The sequence below is a fragment of the Triticum aestivum genome, chromosome 5D (assembly GCF_018294505.1).
Source record: "Triticum aestivum cultivar Chinese Spring chromosome 5D, IWGSC CS RefSeq v2.1, whole genome shotgun sequence".
NCBI lineage: Eukaryota > Viridiplantae > Streptophyta > Magnoliopsida > Poales > Poaceae > Triticum > Triticum aestivum.
In genome coordinates this window covers 479,771,283-479,782,279 of record NC_057808.1, presented here as the reverse complement: position 1 = coordinate 479,782,279, position 10,997 = coordinate 479,771,283, and the positions used below count along the sequence as shown (strand labels likewise).

The 10,997-nt window shown below is 48.0% G+C and overlaps 2 protein-coding genes across 2 annotated transcripts; both read left to right on the top strand.

Moving 5' to 3' along the window:
- Positions 1–2,667: 2,667 nt before the first annotated feature.
- Positions 2,668–4,819, top strand: LOC123122964 (30S ribosomal protein S9, chloroplastic). Its single transcript, XM_044543348.1, has 2 exons — positions 2,668–3,111; positions 4,183–4,819. The coding sequence occupies exons 1-2, from the start codon at positions 2,722–2,724 to the stop codon at positions 4,468–4,470; spliced, it is 678 nt and encodes a 225-aa protein (XP_044399283.1). The 5' UTR covers positions 2,668–2,721; the 3' UTR covers positions 4,471–4,819.
- Positions 4,820–4,998: 179 nt separating this feature from the next.
- Positions 4,999–8,987, top strand: LOC123122962 (probable hexosyltransferase MUCI70). Its single transcript, XM_044543347.1, has 6 exons — positions 4,999–5,419; positions 6,254–6,456; positions 6,684–6,860; positions 6,941–7,096; positions 7,407–7,683; positions 8,395–8,987. Exons 1-6 carry the CDS (start codon positions 5,116–5,118, stop codon positions 8,631–8,633), a joined length of 1,356 nt encoding a protein of 451 aa, XP_044399282.1. The 5' UTR covers positions 4,999–5,115; the 3' UTR covers positions 8,634–8,987.
- The last annotated feature ends 2,010 nt before the right edge of the window (positions 8,988–10,997 follow it).

Here is a 10,997-nt window from a genome sequence, read left to right as displayed (position 1 = left end):
GGAACAACGTATGTTGTTATGCGGTCTGACCGATAAAGATCTTCGTAGAATATGTGGGAGCCAATATGGGCATCCAGGTCTCGCTATTGGTTATTGACCGGAGAGGTGTCTCGGTCATGTCTACATAGTTCTCGAACCCAAAGGGTCCGCACGCTTAAAGTTACGATGACAGTTTTATTATGAGTTTATGTATGTTGATGTACCGAAGGAGTTCGGAGTCCCGGATGAGATCGGGGACATGACGAGGAGTCTCGAAATGGTCGAGATGTAAAGATCGATATATTGGACGACTATATTCGGACTTCGGAAAGGTTCCGAGTGATTCGGGTATTTTTGGAGTACCGGAGAGTTACGGGAATACGTATTGGGCCTTATTGGGCCATACGGGAAAGAAGGAAAAGGGCCTCAAGGGTGGCTGCACCCCTCCCCTTGGTCTGGTCCGAATTGGACTAGGGAAGGGGGGCGGCCCCTTCCTTCCTTCTCTTTTTCCCTTCCTCTTTTCCTATTCCAAATGGGAGGTGGAATCCTACTAGGACTAGGGAGTCCTAGTAGGACTCCACACTTGGTGCGCCCCCTCCTAGGGCCGGCCTCCTCCTCCCTTGCTCCTTTATATACGGGGGCAGGGGGCACCCCATGGACACACTTGATATACGATATTTTAGCCGTGTGCGGTGCCCCCCTCCACCATATTACACCTCGATAATACCGTTGCGGAGCTTAGGCGAAGCCCTGCGTCGGTGGAACATCATCATCGTCACCACGCCGTCGTGCTGACGAAACTCTCCCTCAACACTCGGCTGGATCGGAGTTCGAGGGACGTCATCGAGCTGAACGTGTGTAGAACTTGGAGGTGCCGTACGTTCGGTACTTGATCGGTCGGATCGTGAAGACGTACGACTACATCAACCGCGTTGTGATAACGCTTCCGCTGTCGGTCTACGAGGGTACGTGGACAACACTCTCCCCTCTCGTTGCTATGCATCACCATGATCTTGCGTGTGCGTAGGAAATTTTTTGAAATTACTACGTTCCCCAACACCAGTCTACATGCCTAGACTCCCTGTATAAGTTCTGTAAGGCTGTTATTGCTGTGCTTGGCCCTGAGTACTTGAGAGAGCCGACTCTTGAAGATACAACCCGTTTGTTGGCGATGAATGCCAGCAGGGGCTTCCCAGGGATGCTTGGCAGTATAGACTGCATGCACTGGGAGTGGAAGAATTGCCCTTCTGCTTGGCAAGGGCAGTATAATGGCCATGTCAGGGCTTGCACTGTCATACTTGAGGCCGTGGCGTCTTAAGATCTCTGGATTTGGCACTCTTTCTTTGGCATGGCCGGATCACACAATGATATCAACGTGCTTCAGCGCTCACCGGTGTTTGCTAGGCTTGCCGAAGGCAATAGCCCATCGGTGAACTTTACTATCAACGGCCACAACTATGACAAAGGATATTACCTGGGTGACGGTATCTATCCTCAGTGGGCCACTATTCTGAAGACAATCCCCAACCCTGTCGGAGAGAAGAGGAAAAGATTTGCCCAAGAGCAAGAGAGTGCTATGAAGGACGTAGAGCGTGCCTTTGGTGTTTTGCAATCTTGACGGGACATCGTTCAGTATCCTACTAATACTTGGAGTACGCAGAAACTATGGGAGGTGATGACTACTTGTGTGATCATGCACAATATGATCGTAGAAGATGAGCGCCCGGAACGTCTCTACGATCAAGGGTTTTAGTTTCAGGGTGAGAATGTTGTGCCTGAGCATGGAGGAGCGGCAACGTTTGACCAGTTCACCCGATTTCATCATGACTTGCGTGACTGGAAAACTCACATGCAACTGCAAAATAATCTGGTTGAGCATATGTAGGCTCATGTGGGCAACCAATAGATGTATCTTTTTTATTCGGCTTGCAAAACTATGTGAGACATTTTTACTTTTATTCAGCTCGTGAAACTATGCTATTTTATTTGATTGAAACTATGTTATTTATTTGGTTCTGGACTATATGTTTGAATGCAAAAGTTGTGTGTGAAACAATGCAAAGACCTTGTGGCTCTGATACCATATAGAAGTGCATGCTCTAGCCAATGCAATCAAAAGACCGATCTGATGAAAAAGACTAGGCAATACATTTATACGTCAACAACGGCTCTAAGCGGGCGTCATGATGAACGGCAATCATCCTGGCGCATCCGTATCTTCAGAAGCAGGCCAAAGGAAACAGAACGACTCCATGACGCCGGTCCTTAGGGGCACGGGCACGAAGACTTCCCAACTATTATCAACAAGGTCAAGCCGGATCCGAAATCTTAATGTAATTTTAGTTATGTTTGGAAATTTTGTACTTCCGGTGAAACTTTTATAATAGATTTGACTTTTTTCGCAAAAATAGCTAAAACGCATGCAAAGACTGAATCAATTTTTGAATCACGAGGCGGCCGCAAAATCTGTGCTACAAATCCTCTCCCGCAAAATGCGTGCTACAAATCCTCTCCCGCAAAAATTCTTGACTTGAGACAGCTTCGGTTTAAACGAAATCTGCAATTCAGGTTAATCTCGAGCGTTGATTGCCGATCTCCATCCGGAGATGTGCGGTTGGAAGCAGGCTGGATGAACTCAAACCGACGACCTTCGCACTCAGCACTGGCAGAGCGAAAGCTTATCCCCCTCCGGCCGCGGCCTATCCACCCCGCACGCACGCACGCACGCCCAGCAGGCAAACCATGGCGCTCTCCGTCTCCTCCCTCGCATCGGCCTTCTCCCACCTCTCCCTCCCCTCCACCTCCGCTCCCCACCCGCCCCCTCTCCTCCGCCTCCCCACCACCCGCCGCGCCGCTCGCCTCGTCCTCTTCGCCTCCGGGGCCGACGCCGCCGAGCCGGTCCTCGAGGCGGAGGCGCCTGCCGCCGACGACGGGCCCGAGGAGGTGCTCGCGGTCGAGGCGGAGGAGGACGCGCTCTCCGGGCTGGCGCTGCGCAAGTACGTGAAGCAGCGGCTGCCCGGGGGATTCGCCGCGCAGCGGATCACCGCCACGGGCCGCCGGAAGATGGCGTCCGCCCGCGTCGTCCTCCAGGAGGGCACCGGGAAGGTCTTCATCAACTTCCGCGACGCCAAGGTGGTTGTCTCCTTCCTCTATTCGATGAATGCACCTCCTGGTTTCACAAACTGCCGCAACATTATGTGACTCTGAATGTGGCATGGCTCTAGAATTAGCTATCCGTCGAATGCTTGGTTGTCCCCTATGCTTGGTTGTTAGGATACCTGCTCATTGCTAATGTAGTAATCGATCCCAGTCATGTCTATGTTTACAAGTAGTTGAGTACTGGAACATGGGTTGCATTTCATGTTACAGGCTCTGAGATTCTAGTTTGTCAGGTGCTAATTGGTCTGCATAAATTCATTTAGATAAACAACAATGCAGACTTGTCGCAGATTTTAACCTGTTAGGTTAATCAGTCCCTCCTTGTGTTTTTCGTTTGCGGTAATGCACGGCCTAAAATACTATTTGGTCAAAATTGGTGCGGGGATGTTCGGTGGTAAAACACCTCAAAGGGGAAACTTATTTTCAGATGTCATATCAAGCGGAAGATGTGACCGGAGCACTTAACTATGTGAATAGATTAGCAGAATGAGGGTTGCAAGCTTAACTAGTGAAAGGAGGATTCCACATTTCACATGGTTTGGATGTCTAATGGCATGTTACTTCTATCCTGCTTATAGTGCTGGATACTAACTTCATTGGCTCTATTTGCTTCACATTGTTGCCATCACCAAGAATGCAGTTTGGTAACTGATATTAAATGTGGTTTGCAAATGCCTAAGATTTAGATTCTAGATAGTGAGCATAGTTGAAATGATGTAACGCCTTTGTCATTTGCTCAAGGACCATGATACGGACACAAGTTCAGTCATCAAATTTCATGGGGAAAAAATATTTTTCTCTTTGGCGTACATTACACACAGCTATTTGGATGAATGACCAACTATGATGCTGCTAACTTCATTAAGGTTAAACTGTAGCAAAATAGATGGTTTCAGCTGCATATATACTAAATGAGTAAATTATGGTGCTAACCTCATTAAGGCACAGCTTTTCTTTTTCTGTACCTGAGGGAATACATGGAAATAACAAAAATTTGATAAATATTCAGTCGCTTGCCTGCACTTATATACTTGAAATATGCAGGAGTATTTGCAAGCGAATCCGATGTGGGTGGAGTATTGCAAGATCCCCCTGGTGACTCTAGGGTTTGAGAACAACTACGACGTCTTCGTGAAAGTTCAGGGAGGTGGCCTCTCAGGCCAGGCCCAGGCGATCTGCCTCGGTGTGGCGCGTGCGTTGCTGAAGATCAGCCCCGCCAACAGAGTTCCCCTGAGGTCAGAAGGCTTGCTGACGAGAGACACTCGCGTCGTCGAAAGGAAGAAGGCGGGTCTCAGGAAGGCGCGCAAGCGTCCCCAGTTCTCCAAGCGTTAAGCTGGATACTTCATTGTTGTTAGAGTCATTTCTGCGCCATCTTTCCCCACTTGAAAAAAAGGCCCTCTCGTGTCTTTGTTCTGTGCTGGACGCCACAGATTTGTAATATTCGTTTTCTGAAAGAAATTTTCTTGAGGTTACAGAAGATAGTTTTCTTGGAATCGGTCCGCCAAGTTTGACGAGTGGTTGCTCAAACTCGAAGCACGGCTTACTCATTGAGTGAGCTTATATGAAGTCATTCGAAAAGCTACCAACATAATGTACATGTTCCCGTGGCAATTTGCAGAGTGATACTCTGTTTTTCTGATGGAGATTTGGAATGAGAACAAATATGTCGCCTCTTGGTATCTGGTTGGACTGCACAACTTCAAATGTCATAATCAGAATTTCTCTCATTTAATTGAATTTTGATTTTCATTTCGAAAAAGTGAAAAATAGATGTGAACTGGTGTGGCAATTCTGCTGGAGCGGGACAGACTGCAGAGAGAAACAGAGCAGTGCGAAGGCAGCAAAGCGATTAGTCCACCACACACCGACCGAGCCGAACAAGGCCCATCACGATTCCGGCACGCGCGGCCTAACCGAGCCCACCACCGAAGCCGAGCCCTCTCTCTCCTCGCCGTCCCCAGCTCCGTCCGTCCACCCATGTCGTCCTCGTCGTCGCTGATCCAAGGCATCTCAATCTCGGTCTCCGACGACGACGAGGCCTCCGGGAAGGTGCGCGTCCGCGTGCGCCGCAAGCGCAACCGCCACCCGGTCTCGGCCCACCGCCGCTTCCTCCGCCGCGCCGCGCGGCTGGGCGGCCCGCTCCTCCTCGCCGCCCTCGCCGTCTCCCTCTTCGCCTATGAGTACTATCGCCTCTCCCCGTTCTACTCATCCACCTCGTCCCCGCCGCCGCCGTCTCCGCAGGCCTCCGGCAACCTCAGCCACGCCGACCGCGTCCGGAAGTGTAAGCTCGCGCCTGATAGCTAAACCCTAAATTGGCGTGGATAGAACTGCGTCTTAGTTTAATCCTTTTAATTGTTTTTTTAATTCGGCGATCTGTAGGTCTGCCTATATTATAATGCCCTGTCCAGTTAGTCTGTATTATGGTGATGGAGGTGATACCACAGTATGATGAGCAAGCTGACCCAGTGACCTGCTTAGCTGTGCTGTAGTTTTATAATATCCCTGTTATTGAGCGATCTATTTATTTTCTTATCTGAATGATGCAATCTGATCTGTTGATCATAGTTTCCCCTGTTTACTGCCTACTTACAATGCTAGTCGGACGATTTATTTTAGGGGCTGGTGTGGGCGTTAAATAATGCAAGTTGCCCTAAAGCGTTTGTCTGAATGTTAAGCTTATTCAAACTCAAAGTGTGGTGCTGATTTATCCTTCAGCCTTAATACAACTGTACAGCGTGTTATGTGGCTTATTCTGCTGCACGAAATTACTCTTGTGAAAGTTATCCATGTACTAAGTAATAGGAAATGTTAGCTACTAACTCTCTTTTGTTTTGCACATGTAAGGTTCTAGCCCATCTTTGATATTGATTCTTTTGATTTCTTCTGGTATACTCCCTCCGTCCCAAAATAAGTGTCTCAACTTTGTACTAACTTTAGTATAAAATTGTACTAAACTTGAGACGCTTATTTTGGGACGGAGGGAGTACTATGCTATTTTATATCTTTTTCTACCTTTTCGACTTCTAGAGTAACAGTGTGATTATTTCTTAGATCAAATATCAGTGTAAATCATTATGACATGTGCATCCTCATGAATTCAGTGTTATATTGACAGCATGCCTGAAGATGCTCGATACTGAGATGCTTCAAAATCTGGAACTTCGTGAACCCCCTGAACAAAATCTGCCAGTCAAGAAAGTTGTGTACAGGTCCAGTCTGCCCCATCTTGAAGATAACATTTCATCCCATATGACGAATTCGCGATTTAATTCATTCACGGGATATCAGAGCCTTACTGAAAGAGAAGAGAGTTTCAAGGTTTTGTTCAGGCTCTATATTTCATGAAGTTTTTGAAAATTATGTAAGATATTGGAGTTGCTCTATAAAATATGTGTGTTCTTGTTTAGTATGTGTATAAGAATACCGTACGTGCAGATAGTAGATACTACATGATAAACTTTGTCAAAAAAGCAAAATGCTAAATTGCGGAAAATTATGTGTTAGCTGCCATCCTCACTTTTTTTTTAATTCTACTAATGCTGCAGCTAAAGGAAACTACAGCGGTTCACTGTGGCTTCTACAGTGAAAATGGAGGGTTCAGAGTTTCTGATGTAGATAAAGATTACATGAGATCTTGCAGAGTTGTTGTGGCCACTTGTGCGTTCGGTGGAGGGGATGACCTTCACCAGCCTATAGGGATGACAGAAGTGTCTGTCAAAAAGGTTTAGTACTTCTCGTGCACTTGGTGTTGATGTCTTGAGCTTCTTTCCTGCCTATCCGCTGATACTTGTTGTTCTGCTAGGTATGCTATGTTGCATTCTGGGATGAAGTCACTCTCTCAGCTCAACATGAGGAAGGTAAGAAGATTGGTGAAGATCTCAGGATTGGCCTTTGGAGGATCATTCTTGTGAGAGACCTTCCTTTCACAGATCAACGGCTGAATGGCAAAATTCCCAAGGTACCATCTGAAAACCCTGTGCCTTCATTGTCATGATGAGAGAAAAAATGTTAGTAGAAGCCTCAACATTATGTTTCCAATATTCATCTTGTTGTACTCTATGGACAACAGAGCTAGGAGGAGATTGTCTTACAGATATTACATTCCATTTTTAAAAAGAACAGATATTACATACTCCCTCTGTAAACTAATATAAGATCGTTTTTACAGAGGGAGTAGTACATTCTATGATCAGTGCTTATGATGTCTGTGTAGGACGAATCCTTTCCGTCAGAAGCTGACTTCCATTTTGCTGTTCTATTGTCTTCAGCTGATAAGCCATCGCCTTTTTCCTATGGCAAGATACTCTATTTGGGTGGATTCGAAATCCCAGTTCCGGAGAGATCCACTAGGAGTCATTGAGGCCCTTCTGTGGCGCTCAAACTCTTCCTTGGCATTATCGGAACATGGAGCTCGGAGCAGCTTGTATGACGAGGGTAACGCGATTGTTAAGAAACACAAAGCAACCCCAGAAGAAGTTAAAATACAGTTGGATCAGTACCGGCAAGATGGCATTCCGGATGACAAACGATTCAACGGAAAGAAAGGTCAGCTACTAATCCTGACTTGCTTGCCCTCATTTGCTTTCACCGTTCTTATCATACCTGGCATAGCTTGATACGTTAACCAACTTCATTGGTGATGCTGTTATGTTGTTCCCAACTTACCAGTGTCCTAGTTTTGTTTCTCTAGATTGCACATCAATATCACTCCTACGTGGCTCTCACGTTATGCCGCCCTGCATAGTGTGCAACATAGATGCCTGGCCCTGGCCATTCATTGACCTCATAGGAAAAGTCAGCAGGATGAGCTTAAACGAGAGCAGACATCAATGTCGTATTTGCAGAGCAGGGCATGGGCCTTAGGGTGCTGGGCCAGACACGTAGTGAAAGAAATAAGAATACATCATGTCGTAGTACTCTAGATAACCATGCTTGGTGTTACTACCTGCGCAGCTGTGATTGTGCAAAAGGCATGAGCTATAAAGGCTGGCCAGTTGCATGCGTTGAGCATAAAAGCTATGGCTCCTTTCCGGCTTTTCTGCACCTCAAACAAGTGATACAGGACACGCCATTTTTAGCCCACATGTGGGCTACGTAGAAGAACCAGAAGCACGCTCCAAGCAGTAGTAAACACAATGTTTCGCCCCAAATCATACATGTTTTCGTCGTTCTTGGAGACCTTTGCTGCAGTGGTCCGGTCCTCTGAACCCCGATAATAAGTGTGGCTCATTCATTCGTTTGCCTTTTTATTTACAGCTCTTGCAGAAGCTTCGGCCATTGTGAGGGATCACGCCCCCTCGACGAACCTCTTCATGTGCCTCTGGTTCAACGAGGTGGTCAGGTTCACGTCCCGGGATCAGCTGAGCTTCCCCTACGTGCTGAGGCGCCTAAGGCTCCCCGGCGTCCACCTGTTCCCGGTGTGCGCCCGCAAGGATCTCGTCAACAGCTTCGGCCATCGGCGCAAGGTGAAGCCCCTTGCCAAGGAGGGAAGATGAGCTTCTGAATCTAGTGCCCTGGGTGTTGTCCTGACTGGAATTTCAACAATGCGTGGCCTCGATACGCTCCACCAGCGCAAGCTGTATAGTTATTATAGTAGTTCTTTTCTTCGTCATCTTGATTTGAGGTGTAGATTATCTTGGGGTAGCGAGAGGAGCAGTCATTCAAAGTTCGCAGGTGGTACTGCTAGTAGCGCAATGCTGGCAGGGGGGTACACAGGAGAATGGCTTTGCCTGATGTTGTTCAAGGCAAATGTGGATCCCCAATTCGCCATTCTTCTCGGCAGAAACGAAATCAAAGAATTTCGGCTACCCCGAGTCATTGCCTTAATTTTGGCATTTTTATCCTTTCTAGCCCTGTCTGTTTTCTTCTTGATCATTACCATGAAGTACTCCCTCCGTTCCTAAATATTTGTTTTTCTAGAGATTTTAACAAGTGACTACATACGAAGCAAAATGAGTGAACCTACATTCTAAAATATGTCTACATACATTCGTATGTTGTAACCATTTGAAATGGCTAGAAAGACAAATATTTGGGAACGGAGGGAGTACTAGCTAATTCTCATGAAATTCATGTGCAGCCTTCAGTCTGGCCCTCCGGCATCATCAATAGTCTTTATAGTTGTTTTCTTCTTCTGATTTGCCCTGTAGATGATGCTGGCGTAGAAACAGCAGCCATTCAGGGTCCATAGCCAGTAGTACTGGTGCAGCGGTACACAGAGAAGAAAATGTCTTGGAGCAATGCTGTTCAAGGAAAGGTGACTTGCAGAATCGTCGTTTCAAGTACAGGTCATTAAAAAAAATCTGGCGGGTGCATCATCTTTTCTTGAACTCGTACAAGTGGAAACTACAAACTGCTTCGCATGAACTCGAGTGAAATTTCTCATAAACGGCCAAACCCCACGGTACGAGCAATTATTCGACGTACCTACCTACTGAGGCACGCACGCATCCGATCTGATGAATCTCCCTGCCCAACATACGCCGCGAAAGTGCGGCTGCCAGTCGCTGTGCGCGCCAGTGCATCCTCCTCTTCTTTCGTCCGTCGGTAGGCCCATCGGCCAAGACGTCGACGCATTTACCATCTGGCGCTGCATTTAAGCCCCTGTGCCTGTGCGTGCCTCCTGGCCCCGGGTCCGTAGCCAGGTTGGTTGGTGAGGCGACCGTGCTTGTCTTGTTTCCCCGGGTGGCCCGGCCAGGACCAGCGCCGAACGTTTACAGGAGCTTTTCCGGCCGTACGGACAGAGCTCGCTGCTGGAGAATGGAAAGAGTGCAGTGCTGTTAAGGGTAAAGTTGAAATTAACACGTCGCGTCGTGCGTCCGGGGTGGTTTGGTTCCCCTCGACTGTAGATGGGTCTACTTGCTACGGTTCACCAGGGGCGTGAACAGTGGCCGTAGTGATAGCACTGGTTGGGACGGTGAGACTGTACTGTACCACGGTGAGGCACGGTTGCACCTGATGATGGTACGTAGGGACGGTGAGGCTGTACTGTACCACGGTGAGGCACGGTTGCACCTGATGATGGTACGTACGACGTTTTTCCTAGACAAATTTTCGTGGGGTTTTCCTTTTCCGGCTAAAACGCCGCTGGCTGCGAGAAGGGAAGCACAAGAGAGGAAAAGAGGGCGGCCCCCTCCCTCGTCGCTGCCGTCGAATCCAATGCCACTTTGGAGAGAGAGTTCATCCTCCGCCCATACCGTGCGTGTGTCCCGCCCCTTTTTTCACATCACCGTGTCAACGTAGTAGTAGGATAGGAGTATATCTTTTCTTTCTTTGAGAAAGTGTCAACGTAGTCCGAGTAGTATCTATCAAGTTCCACCACGGACGGAGACCCAAACGAAAAGCGTCCGAATCCAAAGCCCAAGCGCCCACGTACGTACCACAGCGTAGGCGTAGTAGCGTCCTGAATCCTGACGAATCTCGTTAAATTCATCCCGAAACCCGGCCATCTTTCCGGCGAAAAGACGGCTGGAAGCTCGGGGGTTCTCGTTGCTTTTGCTCTTTCGCAGTCATTCTCCCTTTTTTCATTTGCCAAAATTTCTTTATCAGGTTCGGCCGTGCGTAGCATATACAGTATCTTTAGTATTTTCCCCTTTCCACTTTTATTTCTCAGCTTTTCCCACTTTCTTCCTTTGCGCTTCCTCTCGCTTGGCTTTTCTCCCCTAGCCTCTCTCCTTTGATCTCTTCCCGCGTCGCCTACCCTTTGGGCCTTCGCCCTTCACGCTTCTTCACAGCCTCCACAGCGTAAAAAAGATTGTTCCGGGGCAGGCGCACGTAGCACTGACTGGCCGCTCGCTTGCACGGGGACGCGCGACCCACGATTCCTGTTTCTAGCGGTCGCTCGCTGCGGGTTAATGCAC